The sequence below is a fragment of the Adiantum capillus-veneris genome, chromosome 12, assembly GCF_014529385.1.
Source record: "Adiantum capillus-veneris isolate H3 chromosome 12, ASM1452938v2, whole genome shotgun sequence".
NCBI lineage: Eukaryota > Viridiplantae > Streptophyta > Polypodiopsida > Polypodiales > Pteridaceae > Adiantum > Adiantum capillus-veneris.
In genome coordinates, this window is record NC_140942.1 from 123,607,667 (window position 1) to 123,629,986 (window position 22,320).

The following is a 22,320-nucleotide window of genomic DNA, read 5'->3' on the forward strand; positions in this document are numbered from 1 at the left end:
TCCTCATGTCCAAGCTAAAAGAGAGCTATGTCGAGAGCCCAAGCGGCAGTCATCCATGTCAACCGCCCATCACAAAACTTTGGTATTCTAGACAGATATGGTGAAGTTGTTTGAAAAGTTTGAGCAATTGTTTTTTCAAAATAATCTTCCCCCTACACTTCCTCCTGAATGAAATAGGATCATGTCATCGACCTAGTGGATGGAGCACAACCTGTAAGTAATTTTTCATATCGTATGAACAAGGCTAATAAAGAGGAGCTAGAGCGCCAACTAGGTGAGCTGTTGGAGAGGGGTTTAATACATCCCATTGTAAGTCCTTTTGTTGCTCCAATTCTTTTTGTCCATAAGAAAGATGGCTCATCGCGGTTATGTGTGGATTACAAGGCCCTCAACAAAATGACGGTCAAGAATAAGTTTCCTATGCCTCGCATCGAGTACATTTTGGAGCGTCTCAATGGGTCGATCATGTTTTCAAAAGTCGATTTGAAGAGTGGCTACCACTATGTAAGAATCACAAAGCGAGACATCTACAAGACCACCTTTAGGACCGAATATAGGCACTACAAGTTCATTGTTATGCCATTTGGTCTAACGGGTGCACCAGGTACGTTTAATCGTATGATGATACGTATCTTCATTGACTTTGTCGGTAAGTGCGTGTTTATTTTTCTTGATGACATTCTCATTTTCTCCTCTTGTTGGAAGCAACATGCTATTGATGTGGAGAAAGTTTTGGCATGATTGGATGCTAACCATCTTTATATTGCAGCAAAGAAGTCGGAATTTTTTATAACTATTGTGTGCTATTTGGTGTACATCATCTCTCCCAAGGACATTCGACTTAATCCCGCGAAGGTACGAGCGGTAAGAGAGTGGCCTATGCTTGAGACGGCATACGATACTCACTCATTTTTTGGTTTGTGTTAAGCATACAATTCTCACATCAAGCACTTTGCACATATTGTTGCACCATTATTTCAATTGTTAAAGGGTGTCAAGACTCGCCATCAATGCGTTGTCATAATCGATGCCACTAAAAGTGCCTTTGAAGCACTCAAAGTAGCAATCATTGAGGCACCATGCCTCGTCCTTGCTTCTTGGGATGAGTCTTTTGAGGTTTGGACCGACGCTAGCAGCATTGCCATTGGCGCAATGTTACAACAAAACAACCATCCACTGGCATTTCTCTCTCATGAACTAAATAGTGCTGAGAAAAATTATTATGTCTATGATAAGGAAATCCTCTCTGTTATTCATGCATTAAAGCATTAGAAGCATTTCATTTATGGACGTGAGTTTGTCGTTTTCACAAACTACCAAGCACTTAAATAGCTTCAATCTACGTCAAGTGTACATTGGAGTGATAGACAAGCACGATGGTTTCAGTTTTTTGAACAATTTGGTGGTATTAATGAGTATGCCCCTGGCAAAGCTAACCCTATTGCAGATGCATTGAGTAGAAAAGGTCAAATTTTCTCTTTAAAGTCTCATTCTTTTTTCTTTGTTCAAGGTGTTAGTCTTGATGATCTCAAAGACAATTAAGTGGGTTCTAAATTTGAAAAGCGTTGGTTACGAGCACTAAATGCACAAGGTCCGTGCAATTATGTCATTCGTGATGGTTGCCTTTTCTTTAAGAACCGTTTGTGTGTGATATCTTCTCTCACAGAGCACCAATTTTGCATGACGCACATGATGCATTAACGAGTGGTCATAGGAGTATTGAACACGTTTTCTATTGGCCAAAGATGCGTAAGGATATGTACAATTACGTTACTAAGTGTGTTGTGTATCAAAAAGAGTCCCTCATGGTAAGCAACAAAGGCTACTCATGCCGTTGCCGATCCCTAACGAACCATTTGAGGACATAAATATGGATTTTGTAACTAATTTACCTCCTTCCACGTCTGCATAGAACATGCAATGTCTAACTATCGTTGATAGGTTTAGCAAATTCTGCATGTTAATCCCTTGCAAGGCCGATGTTACTGCACAAGATGTTGCACGGTTGTTCATCAAGCATTGGTATCCATTGTATAGTCTACCGAAGTCTGTTGGGTCGGATCGTAATACCAAGTTTACTTCCCGTTATTGGCGTGCTTTATTGAAAAATTTTGGCACTAAGTTAAACTTTTTGTTTATGTTTCATCCATAGCCTAGTGGACAAACTAAAATTTTTAAGCATCTGGCAAGTATCTAAAATATCAAAAAACAGACCTATAGTCAAAAAAGTGGAGACTTGGTGTACTAAGTAGCTTTTTTGCATGAGGAGGCATTGTTTTGAAAGAAGCGAGCAAGAATCAGATATTGCATGGAAAAGAACATCAAGCATGTGTGTGTAGAGAACAGAACGGATGTTTGGAAATTGGTTGAGAGTGAGAACCATAGCAAAGGTGTTTGCACGTTTTGGGATGGTTTATGGCTTGGTTGAGGGTGCGTCTCTGATTGACCTCCATGTAAGCATCTCTCTACCACGTAAGTAGATGTTTTTTTGGTGCAATCTCCTTGCTATGAAGAAGAAGAGATCTCTCTTTTCTTTGTATATATAGTTACTGGCAAATCATGTTCAGCAAATTCTCTGTGTTTTTCTCTTTTTAGGTATTGAAGGTCGTTGGTTTTAGTTATGGTATTGTTTCCTGTGTTTCTGAAGAGTACAAGTTTTGTCTACATACAGAAGATTGTGACTGTTGTTTCTTGCATTCTAAGTATTGATGCATTTAAATTGCTAGTCTTTTTGGATTGAAAGAGAGGTTTTGGTGAAGAGGAATCAAACTTTGGTCTTAGATTGTTTTCATCTTTTTGGTGTTTTTATTCTGGTAGTACGGAGTGCAATATAGTAGAGGCCATTGCATACAACTATTACAACGGTCCACATTGTCAATACTCTCCAATATTGCATTGGCTTTGTACTTCTAAAGAGATTCTACTTCACAACTCACATCATTGGCAAAGAAATTAGAATTCGGTCAAAATTAGCATACTTTTACAGTGTCTACATTCTTCTAATTGGATAGACATTCACCCTTTAATTATTATCATGGAACGCCAATACTTTGCACAAGTCATTATCAAAACAAGCACTGAATGCACTCCTTCTTCATCTAACTTTCTTCGGTACATACTACGGCATGACCACAGCATGGTTTGCACACGACCCTACTTGCTTAATGTAGCACAATGTGGAACGATAAAGACAAAGTGACACTTAACCATCATCAACCATCAAACGAGTAAGGATACCTGGCTCATGCTGGAGGTTGACCTCATTGACATTGGAGAAGAGCCGCTCATATGCAGCAATATTGGGTGTGACAGTACTCCGTGGGTTGCCTGTAACTTCTGATGTCCTCGGAGGGGCAAGCTTCACGTTAGACAGCTGTTCCTGTTTCTCTGTCAGCTTTGATGAAGCAAAGGAAGACTCTGCTTCCTCTTTAGAGGCCCTGATGTAACATAGCTGCGGCTGTAACCTACTTGAAGAAAAGCGTCCGCTTAATGCGTGAAGGCCATGCTGGTAGGGGCACCTGATGGTAAGACTGCTGCCCATGGCCATTTCATAGAGTGTTGAAGTAGCCCTTTGCTAAGCTGACTCCGGGGCAGCGCTTAGTAGTCAGCTTGCAAAGCGGCCACCTGGCTCTACCGCTTGTGAGGTTCACGTTTTACATGGTACACCTATCTTATCGTTCTCTCTCTCTCTCTCTCTCTCCCCCAGAAATTATCCAAGTGCAGTAAAGTGGTCATCCCATTTAATTCTTGGAACCAAAGCTCTTTTTCAGGACCCACCTGTGGAATTGTCCATGTTTGTACAACATTGAAATTTTCCATTAGATCATTTAGCCGTTGGGATTGTTCATGTTTGGACAACATTAAAAATTTCTTGCAGATTTTAGGTACCTTAGGATGAAAAGGTCCCTTCAAATCATTGAAGGCCCACAAGATACATCTTTCAGGTTGAGATTGTTACAATTTTTGCAAAAATTAAAAATTCCTCTCTCTCTCTCTCTCTCTCTCTCTCTCTCTCTCTCAAATACAAGTACTTCTTGCTAAATTCAATGAAGTTGCTTCTACAACATGCTACTTTGTTTGCCCTATGGTTAGGAGGTTGATTCACCACATGCCTTTCTCTTCAACTGAGGTTGAGAGCAAGCTTCATTGAGAAGTCGGCATAGTGGCACTTGAGGCTGAGAATAAGACACCAAAGGAACAAGTAGGGGTCTTGCGAGACCATCAACAACACTGAGGACGAAGAGGAAGAACTCAAGCAAATAGACCACAAGGCCATCAAAGAGGAGATCACAAAAGAGTTGGACAAAACTTTTGACATCACTATTGAGGCGAACAAAGAAGGATGGATTCATGTGGTGAGGAAGAAGCTGAAACAAGATTTGGAGGAGCAACGACATTTGGAGGAAACCATATGAGTGATTGTCACACTTGAGGAGGAGAGGATGAGCAAAGGCCACAAGCTCAATGTACGAGTAACGGGGTTGTCACGTCAAGGGTAGTTGGGGAAGGCCTAATGGAACATGGCATGGGGGGTCATCAAACTTTAATTTTTGGGGCTTTTTGAGGTGGCCAAGGGCATGTTTCCTTGTAGCAAGGCAAAACCCTACCCTTGAGAATGGCGATAAGTATCGTTGACAACAAGGTCTTGAATTCAACAAATTCTTTACTAAAAAAATTTGCAATAAATTTTTTGTAATTTTCATTCGGCATTTGAAGATTCTTTTTGTGGTTGATTGCAGTATGAATTCACAATAGATCGCCGCCGCTACTCCGACTGTGGGCGATCTCTGCCAATGTGGCAAAGAAGGAGACTATCATCCACAAAATTTAAAAAGGCAAAAATGCAAAAACTATGTTTCGTTTTTTTGGGACCACATCAAGAAATATTGTCTCAATGCACTTGATCAGTAAGACTTTAGAGGATGCATTCAATAAGTTGCAGTTTGCGATCTCCAAGTAGCAATTTAGGTATGTAGTTTTCCAATTCTTTGTTGGAATTAGGGTGGTAGAGAAATGCACACAGCTTGGAGAAGACGAAGGAAGCTCAAGGCACACAACTGAGAGTGTATTACTTAGTGTGCAATGGAAAGATAGATAGCCCGAGTGATGGGCGTATATACAATGCACGGGGAAAAAACCCTCCTAAAGAGGGGAAAAAATGCCCCTGTGGTCCTAGTGTGTTCACACACATCACTACCACATGTATATGGTAACAAATCCCCCCTGGAGTGATGCGGTGAATGAGAGCTGGCACATGAGTAAAGGGAAGTGCATGCCCAGAGGACATGATCAGTCCACAAAGGGGAGTAAGCCCAAAGCTTTGCGGAAGGCTTCGAGCTTCTCACGAGACAATGCCTTTGTGAAAAGATCTGCAAGGTTGTCCTATGTTGGCACATAAGCCAAGCTGATCTCTCCTGCTGAGAGGCTCTCCCTCACATAGTGGTAATGCACCTCAATGTGCTCAGTGTCAGCATGAAAAACTGGGTTCCTAGCAACTGTCAATGCGCTCTGAATGTCAGTGTAGATAGTGTTGGCAATGTCCTGTCCAACACCCAAATTAGCAATAAGGCGTCTGAGACATATGCATTCAACCGTAGCTGTGAAGACTGCCCTGTACAAACACTTAGTAGTCAGCGCTTAGTAGTCAGCTTGCAAAGCGGCCACCTCGCTGTATCACTTGTGAGGTTCACGTACATCTATCTTCTCGTTCTCTCTCTCTCTCTCTCTCTGTCTCTCTCTCTCTCTCTCTCTCTCTCTCTCTCTCTCTCTCTCTCTCTCTCTCTCTCTCTCTCTCTCTCTCTCTCTCTCTCTCTCTCTCTCTCTCTTCGTCTCTCTCTCTCTCCTTGAAATTATCCAAGTGTGGAATTTATCCTATTGGCCAAAGCTCTTGTGGAATTGTCCATGTTTGTACAACATTAAAATTTTCCATATATCATCCAGCTGTTGGGATTGTTCATGTTTGGACAACATTAAAAATTTCTCGCAGATTGTAGGTACCTTAGGATGAAAGGTCCCTTCAAATCATTCAAGATCCACAAGATACATCTTTAAGGTTGAGATTGTTCCAATTTTTGCAAAAATTAAAATTCCTCTCTCTCTCTCTCTCTCTCTCTCTCTCTCTCTCTCTCTCTCTCTCTCTCTCTCTCTCTCTCTCTATCTCCCCCCCCCCCAAATACAAGTACTTCTTGCTAAATTCAATGAAGTTGCTTCTACAACATGCTACTTTGTTTGCCCTGTGGTTAGGAGGTTGATTCACCACACGCCTTTTTCTTCAACTAAGGTTGAGAGCAAGCTTCATTGAAAAGTCGGCATAGCGGCACTTGAGGCTGAGAATAAGACACTAAATGAACAAGTAGGGGTCTTGCGGGACCATCAACAACACTTAGGAGGAAGAGGAAGAACTCAAGAAAATAGACCACAAGGCCATCAAAGAGGAGATCACAAAAGAGTTGGATAAAACTTTTGACATCACTATTGAGGCGAACAAAGAAGAATGGGTTCATGTGCTGAGGAAGAAGGTGAAACAAGATGTGGAGGAGGAACAACACTTGGAGGAAACCATATGAGTGACTGTCACACTTGAGGAGGAGAGGATGAGCAAAGCCCACAAGCTCAATGTACAAGTAACGGGGTTGTCAGGTCAAGGGTAGTTGGGCAAGGCCTAATGGGAACATGGCATGGGGGGTCAACCCTATATATAGGGTTGAGGTAGGATGGGAGGAGTAGGTTGTTCCTCGATCTTCCCTTGGCCTTTCAATGAAATCAGAGCATAGGGCATAGAGGGCTTGCCAAGAATAGCTCTTGCATGAGGTGTTGCATGCATGCAAGGGAGTGGAGCTATGGAGAAGACAAAGGAGATCGAAGCTCGATCACATGCAGTGCCTCTAACACACACACATGTCCCACATTTTCGACCTACACAAAAGTCGCCATGGCTTGGCTCATCTGGTGCGCGTCGTCCTGTAGTTGTAATCTTGTATCTGCATCGTGCTCCAAGGACCCAAGCTTCTCTCTCTCTCTCTCTCTCTCTCTCTCTCTCTCTCTCTCTCTCTCTCTCTCTCTCTCTCTCTCTCTCTCTCTCTCTCTCTCTCTCCTTTTCTGTAGATTGTCGCACGCCATAGCAGCCATGGCTTGACTTTCTTTTCACACTAAGGCCATCAAAATTAATTTTTGGGGTGGCCAAGGGCATGTTTCCCCATAGCAAGGCAAAAACCTCCCCTAAAAAAGAACGGCAATAAGTATCATCGACAACAAGGTCTTGAATTCAACAAATTCTTTACTAAAAGAATTTGCAATAAATTTTTCATAATTTTCATTCAGCATTTTAAGATTCTTTTTGTGGTTGGTTGCAGTATGAATTTGCAATAGATTGCCACCGCTACTCCGACTGTGGCGATCTCTATCAATGTGGCAAAGAAGGAGACTATCATCCACAAAATTTAAAAAGGCAGAAATGCAAAAACTATGTTTCGTTTTTTGGGACCACATCAAAGAAATATTGTCTCAATGCACTTGATCAGTATGACTTTAGAGGATGCATTTAAAAAGTTGCAGTTTGCGATCTCCAAGTAGCAACTTAGGTACGTAGTTTTCCAATTCTTTGCATAGCACGCATCAATACTGGTATATACAAAGCATTTCGTAAGAGCTTTGGAAAAGTTGCTTTCCTTTTTTCATTTTGGCTTTTTTAAGAGTGTGTTTAGCATACACACATGATGACTCCTTTAATGATGAATTGATTTCCATTGTCTAGAACTTCACTTTCATACATATTACTATGAGTGGTATCAATCTAAAGTTTGTGGGGAGGGCAAGGCCGCTTGAAAAAACATATTCTTCTACTTGTATTTAATAACAGCGCATGCATCGAGTTAGTCATTGCACTTTTGGCTAAGAGCCTATCTCCTTTTCTTTGCTCCAAAAGCAGGTACGACTCTCTTTGGTTTAGTTACTTTAACTTTCAATTAGTTGTTGTTGTATTTAAGTATTTCAAGGTCTTATGCTTCTTCGAATGCATGGAAACCCTTTAGGCTAGGAGACTATATCATAGCAACTTCTCCATGACTAGAAGTTTCTTTCTCTATTTAACTGCATGATAGTGCGACTTGAACCCATAAATAAAGCTTTATGTAGTTACGAGTTGAACCCATGAATAAAGCTACACAGGCACAAAGAATAAAATAAGAAAACATATGGCATGACTTAATATACTTGCTCAAGGAGCTATATATTCCACTTCTACTAGCCCAAAGCTTATGCTAGAGTGATGCAATAGGCAAAAATTGCTTTTCGGTCATGGATAATACACTTATCTTTCTAAAGAAGTTGTGAATAAGATTCCACTCTTCTAAGCTTGGGATAGAAAGTTTCACTCCTTTGTCTTGGGGTGGATACAATTATCTTAAAAGATCTAGTAGTGAATACAATTCCAATTTATGAGGGTGCACTTGTGAATACAATTCAAACCTCAGTAGATCTTATGTACGTTCCACTAGCCTCGATGTGCCTCTAGGTGAAGTATAGCTTGTGTAAGATCAAGCTTGTGAATCATATTTTTATGGTTATATCATGGTGTCGTTGACCATTCACACCAATCATGTCAACTTCGGAAACTAGTTCTCAACTTCTAGAAGGAAATAAATAGGGAGTCTTAGCTAAGGAGAAAAAGATTATCCACTAAATGCTAGATTAAATATCATGTTTTAACTCACTAATCTGAACTCTTAGTGTTTGGCTCATAGGTCGAGGAAATGGTTGAACCAATAGAAGCAAGGATTTTGGTGATGCACCTTTCCTTTGTTTACAAGTGACCTTTCATTGAGGTAAGTATACAAAACGTTTTCTCTCACGATAAGAATATAAGTTTCATTCTAAATATGCTTTAGATGAGCTTTTACAAGTGGGATGCATGCTCTTAAGTCTCACTCAGCTCTTTTTGTCCGTGACAAGGTCATGCTTGCGGAAAGGATCTAAAGGTTAGTGTACATGGTACCTCCTCGGTCAAGTTTTCCTTCCCATTAAACTAGATTTGAGATTAAACTATAGGCATTGATTGTCTTTTGGCTGATGTTCTACAGACGATTTAGTGGCTACAAGGTTAGTATCGTCTTTTCTATCGACACATGTTGATCCTAATGTCCGTAAAGATGCACAGCTTGGTCTACCAATTCATGGAATTCAATCGACACTCTATACTACAAAAGATTCCACTAGTTGATAATGACCTTACATTTAAGGTTGTCCGTAGCAATCGTTACCACAGTGTTAGGTAAAGGCGGTGTGCCTCACCCTGCTTTGCCCATGTCTGTCGGTCAGTGTCCGATCGCCCACATTTATCTCCTTATTCTTTATACATACAAAGAATAAGGAGCTCTCACTTATTCTCACATTGTGCTCATACAGTGAGATTTGGGAGCGCCACCCACATCTTGCGTTTTCTCTCTCTCCCCCCTCCTCACTCTCCGCACGTGCACCGCATTCGCGCACTCACAATTGCTATCAAAGCTCGGGGATTGAGAGCACCATTGGAGCTCAATGGGGAAGCAGAAACTGCAGCACGTGTTTGCATATCTGTTTTGGCATGTCAAAACGTCTTTGTTCAAGACAATTCCCGCAATTCCCAACCATTTTTGCATGGTCTACAAGTTTGCAGAAGGAAGTTTCTGCAAATTCTGAACGGTTTGGGAGATATGGGCTAACCTGCAGGGTGTTCGAAAAGTTCAGGATACGATGTATGCCTTATGTGGTTTGCTGCTCATGGAGACTCATGTGATTGCAGTTTGAGCTCGGCAATGTATGCCTCGAGCATGTTTTTTGGCAGTCACAAGTAGAGCAGGTATTTGTGTACTAGATTTTGTAGGTGTTTGCAACGATGTATGCAAAGTGTGGAGATTGGTACATGCATTTGGAGTGTGGTTTGATGCACTTTGGTTGCTCATGGTTTTGAGCCTGCAATCACTTTGGTTATTGGTTTTGTAGCCGCTTTGTTGACAAAACACTGGCGATATTTTCCCAGCAGTTTTATGCGCATCGTTGGTGCGATCGAGATTGCGATTGCTTGTAGCACTCAAGATTTGCGTGCAGTGTTTTCCCTTTTAGATGGTGCATCACGAGCATGTTTTGCTTTGCATTTTTGTTTTTGAGCTATGAGTGCTCTGCCATTTGGAGCTTCCAGTTTTGACTCCCAGCTATACAGGTTGAGTCTAGCACTCCCACAGGTGTTGCCATTTGCAGTTGAGGACATCTTCTGTAGTGTTTTGGCTTGCATACCGATTTCGACACAGCAGGTGTCTTGAGCTTTTTCTTTGTGTATGCTTTTGTGAGATAGTGGCTGGAGTTTACTCGCCATAGTTTGTGATCGAGCTTAGCTCTCACATTCACAGGTTTTGTCAATTTGGACACAGTTTGGTGTTCTTGTACCCACTCTCGTAGGAGTGAGGATTTGTGTATGCTTGTGTGGCTACAATATAGGCTAGTCACAGGTTTTTGTAGATTTTTGCAGGTAGTTTTTTGAGCTAGTTTGCTCTCTACTTGCGTATATGGTTATGCGCTTTATGCTTGGTTGAGCAGTTTGTCCCAGTTTATGCTTGCAGAGTTTGCAGATTGTGGAGTTGTTTTATGCATATGTGAGCATCGAATTTAATGCAATTGATCATGCTTTTGAGCATTGTGTAGTGGTCGAGTTACCTCCCACTTTGTTGCCAGTTTGACATGGTTTATGGTTGAGATTGTACTTGAGGTTTTGCTTAGTTTACAGGGGAGATTCTGCTAGATTTTTCCTAGAGTTCTCACCATACTTTGGTTCTTAGCCATTCACTTATGGTTGCAGATATGTGTGATAGTGAGTGCACTACGGTGATTTTTGTGGCGGTCTCGTTCTTGCCGATACTTGCGATGTTGGCATTGTGGTCACACATGGCACATTAGACTCCGTTGCTTTAGGCGTATGAGGCAATGGAAGAGGCAGATGCATGGTGCTACTATGAGGATAGATGTTAGAGAGTATGCATGTGACGGGCATGTCGCTTTTGAATCTAGCTTGCCTTCATATTACTTTGTGTCTTGGGATAGCACATTGTCTACGCATTTTCTACTAGACGAGCATGTAGTTTTTCACATGACACTGCGTCGTGATTTGTTTTGCTCTTTCTCTAGTGGGAGACTTAGTTGTGTGCAATTTTCTAATGGTTCAACATATGACATAGAGGGTGTTGGAGATGTATGGATGTCTTTACCTAGCGGTGCATTGCTTGCGCTTGAGATGTACGTTATGTACCAGGACTCAGTCAGAGTCTCATTTCAGTGCGTCAATTGCAGAGTAGTGGACATTGTGTACTGCTTGGAGAGAGGTCATTTCAGAGGCATAGGGGATCACTGGTGATAGCTAGAGGTGCTAGGAGTGATCTAGTATACCCTTTGCATATATTTGACACACGAGGCGGTGTAGTCTCTGTGTATTTGCAGCCATGTTTGGAGCGAGAGACAAGAGATGTCTCTTTTGTGGATGTGCTACATGGAGAGCAGGTTGTGCATTTGTCTTGTGGTGACATTCACGCAAACAGTGGTATCTCTGGGGATGCACAGCTTTGTCAATCATTAGTTGAGGTGACATCAGTTGGGCCAGAGACCGATGCATTGTTCTACGATGCATCTAATACTTTTGAGGGTGACAGTGTCTTTTAGACAACTGTGACGGTGATTGCAGTGGTGCTGATTTTTCGGTTTTGTAGTCATTCTCAGCAGATATGCCTTTGTTAGACGATGCTGACATGGTGATGCATAGTCAGGTGGTTCCTGATGAGGATGCATATGGCACTGAGGTTGCTGACAAGGATAGGTTGGCTCACATAGTGCATGTTTTGTTGGCTTTTGGGTCTCTCATGTCTGACCTTTTGGTCCCGAGACCTGATCTTGCTTATGCGGTTGGTGCATTTTCCGTGGGAGTTGTCAGTCGTGCGATGTCTGACACTGGCATTATGCATTGTGGAGCCATGCAGGTTATCACTCGATACCTACATCAGGAGTGTCATTGTAGCTCTAGCCCTAGTGGTATGCACGTTGCAGAGGCACTAGAGCGGTTACAGAGTGAGCTAGTGGGTATAGGTTGAGAGCTGTCTTCTCTCACCTCTTGTATATGCTAGTTGTAGGCTAGTCTTCTCGCCACTTATCGACACACAGCCTTTAGTGGGAGAATGTTAGGTAAAGGCGGTGCGCCTCACCGTGCTTTGCCCATGTCGGTCGGCCAATGTCCGATCGCCCACATTTATAGCTCTCACTTATTCTCACATTATGCTCATACAGTGAGATTTGGGAGCTCCACCCACATCCTGCATTCTCTCTCTCTCTCTCTCTCTCTCTCTCTCTCTCTCTCTCTCTCTCTCTCTCTCTCCCCTCCTCACTCTCTGCACATGCACCGCATATGGCCACTCACACACAGTAAGTAAAGATGGTCATTATTTTGAATTCTAAAGCATGTACACTAGGTGTATGTCCCCTAGTGTTTGGCAAAGACTTGTTCGAGGTTGCATCGGAATTCATTGGCCCATGTTGTCAGGTAGAAGGTGTACAAAATGGTCTAGGAACTCATGGAGTTTGGTTTAGCCAGTGTGGAGAAAGGTTCATGAGGGTCCCTCTCACTCTCGTCACCAAGTGTTTTTGGTTACCTTTACACACAAGTACTTCTCATACTTGACAGATGTCACATTTATTGGCATAACTATACGAGACACATTCCACATGTGGAGAATTTGAATCTTTGGGACTGACACTGATGCCTTTTCCTTAATTATGTATCGTGATAGAGTTTCTATGTGCTGGTCATAACCGTTATTAAACCATTTTAAACATGCGGTATCGAGAACAATTTCAGTGGCCAATTTTTTTTGGATATTTAGTAAGTCTTGTTAATGTAACAAATACATGAAAAAATATTAATGGATCATTGTTTTTACTTTTTAGGCTGCAATTCTACATACCTTTTATGCACCTAGCAAAGTTGTGCTATGTCAATGAAAATGTCTCACTATTTGTACTCATATGTGGTTTATGTTCACTTTCTATTATGGTTCAAATGTTTTGATAGGAATACCAAGTAATTGTTTTGTATGCCTATTATCAATTGCTAGGGTTCAAGGTGGAATGTATTTAGTTCTTTTCACAAGAGCTAGGTACATTTCTCTTCCCTCAATTGGCAAGCACACAACACTCCAATCATGAAAATGTAGGCTCGAATAAGTTTTTGCTAATGCATGCACATTAGGTTCTATGGGCCCTTAACATAGGTATATCTATAGTACTCAGATGTAGTTTATGTTCACTTTCTATTATGGTTCAAATGTTTTAATAGGAATACCAAGTAATTGTTTTGTAATGTCTATTATCAATTGCTAGGGTTCAAGGTGGAAAGTATTTAGTTCTTTTTACAGGAGTTAGTTACATTTCTCTTCCCTCAATTGGCAAGCACACAACACTCCAATCATGAAAATGTAGGCTCGGATAAGTTTTTGCTAATGCATGCACATTAGGTTTTATGGGACCTTTAACAAAGGCATATCTATAGTGGCATGAAAATTCATGCATTTAAAAATGTATGAAGCTTTTTAGTCACAATAAGTGCAATATCTCTATGGATATTATTGCGGCTCTACCAACCACCGTACAAGCTCATGACTCAGTATGGTTGATTCTAGATAGGTTGACTAAACTTTGTAAGTTTGTTTCAACCAAGTCCACCATCAAAACTCACAAAGTTAACAAAGCTGTTTGTAGAAAATCTATACAGGTTATATGGATTGCCCAAAAATATTGTGAGTGATCGTGATCCCAAGTTTAGTAGTCACTTATGGAGGGCTATGTTTAAAAGATTCGGAACACAACTCACTATCGGTATTGTGGATCATCTAGAGATGGAATGAACATGGTTATTAGGTGCTGGAGGATATGCTAAGAGCATATATTAGCAAAAAGTAATCCATTTGGGATATTTATCTCCCTATTTTGGAGTTTGGTTATAATAGTGCAAAGCATCTTATGAGTAGATTTACTCCCTTTATGCTTATGTACGGTTCTCAATCTAAATCACCAACTACGATGGGGTTGGCTATGGAGAAAATTTAGCAAGTCGAGGACTTTATCCACGATCATTTGGATACACTAAAATTTTCTCAAAGATACAAGAAGAATGCTTATGAGAAATGTCAACAAGTGACTTTCACGGAAAGTCAAGAGAGGTACTCTTACATGTTCCGGAACCTGTAGAAAGTTTGAAAATTGGTCATCTATCTAGTTAACTCTTAGGTGTTGTGATCCATTTCCAAAACTCAAGCGAGTTAGAGATTGAGTACACACACTCTTATATTCATTCGGTCATAGGAACAACACTATCATTGAACAAGATGTTCTTGTTCATTTCATTGTGCCTCCCACTCAACCGCATGACCCCAAAGATATTCTTAACTATCATGGTATAGCTCAAGTGGGAAAACATTAGTGTTCTTAAGAAGAAATACCCCACTTTTTTTTTTGAGGACGAAACGCTTCTCCAAGGGAAGAGTAATGTCATGCCAAGGGTAGCCAAGCAGGGCCTAATGGGAACATGGCATGGGGGCTCGACCCTATGTATAGGGTTGAGGTAGGATGGGAGAATCGGGTTGTTCCCCAATCTTCCCTTGCCCTTTCAAGGGTTGCCGGAGGAAGCCTCTTCCAAATAAGATGCAATGGAGCTATGTAAGAGGTTGGGCTACTCTTAAGAGAGCAAGCCATCTGTGAAATCTTGGAGAATTGAAAAGGAGGCTCACAATGTACCCTTATTCTCTCCAATTTGAGAGAGGAAGAGAAGGTGGAATCTATGAGGAAGAGGATGATGTTACATAGCATACTCGGGAGCCCCATATATGTAGATAATGACCTCACAAAGCTTCGAGTGGAACATAGGAAAGCTTGCATACCGCAAATCATGGAAGCCCAAAAAGATAGGAGGGTTTTTATTGATGGGAGGCTAGTAGCATAGGGACACTTGGCCTATGGGACACACCACTAGAGCTCACATTAGTAATTTGGAACTATGATGGTTCTTTATGGACACACCTTGGTCATTTGAAGGAGGATATGGAGGGCATAGACATTATCTTATTGACATAGACACAAAAACATCAAGGGAAAGGCCTCAGGTATAGGGCTTGTAATGAGGGCTAGGCTTGCAAGCATATATGAGGAGTACACAATGACACCATCTAGAAAGTCAAGCAGGATTCCTACATTATTTGGGAGGGAGTTACAAGATAGGGTGAATGTAGTGAGCACAAATGCAGATGCCAAATATGTGTGGGTGTAAATTACTTGACAAGGTGATTTGCATCACTCTATGCTAATTCCCACCAAAGGGGCCTACATATGCCAACAGAAGCAAGACCACCAGCCATACAAAGGAGGGAGTACATGTAAACAAGATAGAGAGAATGAGATGGAGGTGGCAAGAGAGAAGACTTAGATTAAGCAGACATAGTCTGGTTAATCTAAGACATAGCCCCCATACTCTATTGATAGCATGTATCCTACATCTTGTAGAGGAGGGAGAGATGTTTCTAGTGGGGGACTTCAATGCCCACACACAGTCACCAGTGTGATATCTTTGACTATGATGAGCCTATCCTTTCACATACCATTGTTCTAAAATAGATGTGATTTGGGGAGCATATGAGTTAATAGAAGAGGAGAGTATGCACACTATGGCTCACATAGTTTCTTGTTGCAAGGATATGGAGGTCAGAGAGAGGTCATATACAAATCTTATTGACATAGACACACAAGCATGAGGGAATAGTCCTTTTTCAAGCATAGGGATTCCAATGGGGGTTAGGCTTGCAATCATTTAGGAGGAGTACACGATGACACCATCTAGAAAGCCAAGCAAGATTCCTACATTATTCGAGAGGGACATACAAGATAGGGTGAATGTAGCGAGCACAAATGCAGAGTCCAAATATGTGTGGGTGTAAACTACTTGACAAGGTGATTTGCATCACTCTATGCTACTTCCCACCAAAGGGGTCTACGTGTGCCAACAGACGCAAGACAACTACCCATACAAAGGAAGGGGTACATGTAAACAAGATAGAGAGAATGAGATGGAGGTGGCAACAGAGAAGACGTAGATTAAGCAGACATAGTTTGATTAACCTAAGACATAGCCCCCATACTCTATTGATAGGATGTATCCTACAGCTTGTAGAGGAGGGAAAGATGTTTCAAGTGGGGGACTTCAAAGGCCACACACAAAGTCACCAATGTGATATCTTTGGTTTTGATGAACCTATCCTTTTACATACCGTTCTTCTAAAATAGATGTGGATTTGGGGAGCATATCAGCAAATAGAAAAGAAGACAGTACGCCCACTATGGCTCCCACTGTTTCTTGTTAGTAGGATATGGAGGACAAAGATATTATCTTATTGACATAGACACACAAGCATCAGGGGATAGTCCTCCCTCAGGTATAGGGCTGTCAATGGGGGCTAGGCTTGCAAGCATATAGAAGGAGTACATGATGACACCATCTAGAAATTCAAGCAAGATTCCTACATTATTCGAGAGGTAGTTACAAGATAGGGTGAATGTAGTGAGCACAAATGCGGAGGCCAAATATGTGTGGGTGTAAATTACTTGACAAGGTGATTTGCATCATTCTATGCAACTTCCCACCAAAGGGGTCTCCGTGTGCCAATAGAGGCAAGACAACCAGACATATAGAGGAGGGAGTACATGTAAACACGATAAAGAGAATGAGATGGAGGTGGCAAGAGAAAAGACTTAGATTAAGCAGACATAGTCTGATTAATCTAAGACATAGCCCCCATACCCTATTGATAGCATGTATTCTATAGCTTATAGAGGAGGGAGAGAGGTTTCTAGTGGGGGACCAATGCCCACACACAGAGGCACTAGTGTGATATCTTTGACTATGATGACCCTATCCTTTTACATACCGTTCTTCTTATAGATATGGATTTGGGGAGCATATCAGCAAATAGAAGAGGAGATAGTATGTGCACTATGGCTCACATTGTTTCTTGTTAGAAGCATCACACATCTCACCACATAGCACGTGTTATAGCTACAAAAGTAGGGTTTTAAAGCAAGCTTCTTTTGGTTATAGATTGAATTACAATTTTTAACAAGAAAATCTTGTTCCATACTCTTCTCTCTCTCTCTCTCTCTCTCTCTCTATTCTCTATAACTCTCTCTCCCTATCTACCTCTCAACATCTCTCTTTCCCTCATTCTCTTAGTCCCTCTTGTTCTCTCTACCTCTATCTCACTCTCCCTACCTCTCTCCCCTTCCCTCTCCATCTCAAACTACCTCTCTCTCTCTCTCTCTCTCTCTCTCTCTCTCTCTCTCTCTCTCTCTCTCCTCTCTCTCTCCTCTCTCTCTCTCTCTCTCTCTCTCTCTCTCTCTCTCTCTCTCCTCTCTCTCTCTCTCTCTCTCTCTCTCTCTCTCTCTCTATCTATATATATCATTCTCTATCTACACACACACACACAGTCATAACCGAGCAGAACCCTAGCTTTTTCCCTCTCTCTTCCCCCCCCCCCCCCCCCCCCCCCCCCCCCCCCCCCCCCCACCCCGGGCGAGGGGCTGCCCTGTGGGGGGTGTTAAGCTTTAGCCTCCCCCCACCCGACTCAAGCCTGGTTTGCTGCACGACTCTGCACGCCCATGCCCTGCTCGATTCCGCTTGTCCCTGTTCGACTTGGCGGCTCCTGCACGGCGTGGTTGCTGCACGGTTCTGCACGCCCACGCTCTGTTCGATCCAGCCCTGCTCGATTCGGTGGCTCCTGCACAGCCTGCATCTCCCATCGGCCCTGCCCCCAGAAATCGTCCCGATTCCACCCTGCAGAATCCTCAAAAAGAGATTGTCCTTACTAAGGTATCAACTTCCTCAAAGAATCAACCTTACTCTGGTTTTCGAATAGGTCTGTGTTTTCGAATCAACAAGAAGGTGAACCTCTTTCAAGATTTCAAGAGCCCTAAGGTAGGTGACTCTACTGTCAAGAAGGTGATTCCTTTGATTTCAATCAAATCTGTTCGGCCTGTCGACCTGAGCTAAGACCTCAAGAATTAGCATTTGAGTTTTTGGTCTTTTGAAGAATATGTTCTCACCAAAGCCTTCAGCAAGCGAGAAGATGGCGACCAATAGTCCCAAAACCTCGGGGAGAGCACGAGGTAGCTTTGCCGCCATCCTTGCAGCTCCGAGCAAGACAGACCGCATCGGACAATTGCAAGCTGCCCTCGACATGGTCATGGAAGAAAACCACGACCTCAAAGCGCGCCTTAACACGCTCGAGGCACGATTTGACTCCATGATCGGTCTCACAACAGACAAGGTGAAGGAAGTCGAAGAAAAGGTCACTCAAGTTCACACGATCGCACTCGCCAAAGTGGAAACTTGTGTGAAGACAGAACTGCGGGAACGCCAACTCTAAGAAGAGAATGCCCTCAAGCTTTGCATTGGAGGGCTGCCCCAAGCATGGGATGAGTGCCAACAACATTTCTGCAAGTTAATCGACCTCCTCAACGAAACTCTTAAACCGGTCCATATCGACTACGATCCGGTGGAATGTATCGTCAACAAGTTCAACACCAAGCGCACACCTAGTGGACATGCCATTCTTGAGTTCAAAGACAAAGAGGAGCGGCTCCGATTACTCCATCAATCACGTCTCCTTAGAGACACCGGATTTTGGATCGCCGAAGAACTCACCCCGACACAAATCAAGCACAAAGGTGAAGAGCTGAAAAAAGTGCGTGAAGCACGAGCCAAAGGCAAGTGGGTAGTATACCGCGGAGGGAAGGCCATCATCCAGGAGTTTCGAACTCCTAAACCGGCCCTTCTACCCCATAGGAGCCCCTCTTAGGCTTTCTCTTTTCTCTCTCTCTCTGATGTCTCAGTCCCTAACTGATATGTATTGATTGCCCGCACTTAGAAGAAGTGGTTGTAATGCTTTGTTTTTGGTCCCATGGGTCATATCTGACCTCCGTGGACGATAATTCAATCTCTCTCTCTCTCTCTCTCTCTCTCTCTGACTCTCTCACTCTCTCTACCTATACCTCTATCCCTTCTCTCTTTCTCTCTCAGACCCCCCTCCCCCCCTTCTCTCTCAGACCCTCTCACTCTCTCTACCTTTCTACCTTTGTCCATGGTCTCAACAAAGTTAGATCACACAAAATGTGGTTTAATAAAGAATGTCAAGATGCTCTAAAGTCCTTGATAAATCTTGATGCAACTATAGACAAAGATAACTATCAAAGTCATTTGCATACATACAAGGCATTGATTAAAAAAAAGAGAAGAAGATGGGAAGTAAAGCATCAACTTTTTCAAGTCCAAGAAAAGGCACATGCATGTGCAAGATTTTGGAGAAACTTAAGGGGCAAGTAGGTTGAGAGTTTTTGTAACTTGAGTCTTGTGGATATGTACACACATTGTAGGCAACTATATGAGCAACCAAATGCTGGAAAAATGCCATTTTATGGTTCACTTTCATGCATGCCCTCCTTTTTTACTATTGAGGATGTATGCGGTGGACTCAAAGAAATTGGCCACTCGCAAAGCGAGAGATCTTCAAGGTATCAAGCTGGAAATGATTAAATGGACGACAAATTTTACACACGACTGGATGTGTGATATGTTCAACTTTGCACTTCAACATGGTATGCCTTATGATTAAAGTACTAATTGGGTCAAGCCTTTGCATAAAGGAGGGGATGTAAATAACTACCAGACTATAATGATTCGTATCTTATGGAAAATTTCACTACAACAAAAAAACGTGTTATCGACGCAGATATCCACGCGGCCCGTCGCTATTCGCGTCGCTGTGAAACCAGTCGCTATTAGCGACGCGCATAGCGACACACATAGCGACGACCATAGCAGAAAATTTTTTTCTTGGGCAGAGGGCAGGTAGCCTGGCCTGTGCCCAGTTAAAAGATGGACACAGCCACAGCCAGACTTCCTGCCCTCTACCCAAGAAAGCGAGCAGCACCAAAATATCAACCATGCTCCCGCGCGCAGAAATTTCGGCAGAGTTCCCTTTGTTTTTACATAAACTTTTCAAAAAAAAACATATCATGTATACGCCTCCTACATGCTATCCATGTAGGTTCTCACATGAGATTTAAGGCCAATGAAAGACAACCGTACCAACGGAAAAGCATAGCCATAACTTAAAAGCATAACCATAACTTAAAAGCATAACCATAACTTAAAACCATAACCGGCTATAATCACTTTGATCAAAACCATAATGCAGATAACCATAACCATAAACAAAATTAACAATAACCATAAGCATAACTAGAAAGAGAAACAATAATTGTCTATACAATGAAAATGACAATAATCATAACTATAAGGGAAACAATAACTGTCTGAACACTAACTGTTTGTACAAAAAAGAGACACAAAAGTGTGTCTGTGTCTCACTAAGCATATAGATGAAATCTGGTCCACTAATGACTAGGCGTCGCAACCTGCACATAGGACAACTCACAAAATTAGTATTGATATTACTTCACATATACTGACTTAATTAAATCAACTCACACATATTAACGTCTCACCTCAAGCGATCAGCGAGACTGTAAGGCCTCCCAGTCTACAGGCTCTCCTGAAGCTTCAAGATCATTCAGTACTGTAGACATGTAGTAGTGTTAGTGTGTATACGCGCTTCACCAGGGGCACTTTTCTCCCACTGGGTTTTTCCCCCTGGACATCCGGTGTGAAAGGACACCTTATCTCTTAGGGTTTCATATAAGCTTTGTTGCTCTGAGTTTGTACACAATTATTATTCCAATACAGAGAGAGAGACTACAGAGATCTCGTACACAAGCTCTGTGTCTTCTCCTTCTCCATCTTCTTCCTACTCTGAGTTGCTGTCTACCTTCTGTTTCCTGTTTCATCATCTTCAACAATTGGTATCAGAGCGAGGTGATTTCCAGGCCTCTACTTGCGTTTTCGCGTCCGTGCGCGCAATCGCGGTTTTCAGGCAGTTTTCAGAAAATTTGCTCGTGGGAGCATCCTCGACGTTCCGGGAGTATTCTGAAAAGGTGACCTGGCGTTTTACCCCCCTTTCGAAGCCGTTCGAGCCCTCAGAATTTTCTTCTAAGCAGCGTAGCAGAAGTTACTTTTCGGAGGCGATTAGATCAAGAGGGTGTGCTTTTTGACAGATTTTCTTCAGGTAAACAGTTCTTTTGGGAAGCAGCTTGTCTTAGCTTTGTGCTGAGATTTTGTGTAGAGTTTTTCTTGGATTGGAGAGGAGATTTGTGAATCTCTTGGAGGTTCTTTTTCTCTCTTGTGTGCATCTACAGTATGGCTCAATCTACGGAGAAAGAGATTTTTGGTGCGTTTACATCCGAAGACAAATTGGATGGTACCAACTATTCCTCTTTGGTCTTTTATGGCCAAAAATGTTTTGGTTGGTAAAGGATGTGGGATTATGTATCTGGAGATGAAGTTCGTCCAGGTAGCATTGCACCTGCCACGCCTGGTCGTGGTGCATCTGTTGGTGCAGGACCCTCACAAGTCACTCCAGAGCAAAAGAGAGATGGGATACTAAAGATGAATGCACAGGCTATGGCTGTGATTGCCTTAACCATAAAGAGGACAATCACACCACATATCAGATCTTGCAGAACTTCTGAGGATGCTTGGAACACTCTGCAAGCTATGTTTGGAGGAAGAAACGCTGCCAGAATAGAGTTTTTGAAGAAACAACTTGACAAAATACAATTGGACGAAGGTGACGATATTGTCGAGCATCTTACAAAAATCAGGGATCTTAAAGAGCAATTGCTTAGCATTGATGAAGTGATTCTAGAGAAGGACTTGGTTTCCAAAACACTCAATTCACTACCACCATCTTATTTGACTTTTCAGACTTCTTTGACTCTGTCTTTGCGAGCTAATCTTGACCCTCTTCATTTTGAAGAGTTAGTGGCTTTGCTATTGCAGGAGGATCAATCACGTAAGAACAAGTCTTTACAGGTGGATGGTATGGATCATGCTCTTGTTGTACAAAAAAAAAACAAGGGTAAAGAGAGTGCTCATCACTCCAAGTCTGGTGCAGGACAGTCTTCAGAGAAGTCTAAAGGTGATTCCGACAAGTCCAAGAAGAAAGGTAAATGTCACTACTGCAAGAAACCTGATCACTACATTAGTGAGTGTAAAAAGCGAATTGCTAAAGAAAAGAAGAAAGAGTCAAGTTTGGTTGTTTCAGCTTCTGGTGATTCTTCTACAGCTAAAGAAGAGTCTGCAAACTTTGTGCA

At 42.2% G+C, this 22,320-nt stretch overlaps 1 protein-coding gene across 4 annotated transcripts in view; it reads right to left on the reverse strand.

Annotated features, from left to right (window-relative positions):
* LOC147446457 (uncharacterized) overlaps window positions 1-3,692 on the reverse strand; it is a 155,505-nt gene extending 151,813 nt beyond the window's left edge. For 2 of the 4 annotated variants that reach the window (XM_086525665.1, XM_086525664.1), the window contains exon 1: window positions 3,238-3,692. In XM_086525665.1, coding sequence (XP_086381791.1) covers window positions 3,238-3,547 — 310 coding nt within the window. In that variant the 5' untranslated portion in view covers window positions 3,548-3,692. The remainder of the gene's footprint in view (window positions 1-3,237) is intronic. The other 2 variants (XM_086525666.1, XM_086525663.1) reach the window with 1 other exon arrangement.
* Window positions 3,693-22,320: the final 18,628 nt, after the last annotated feature.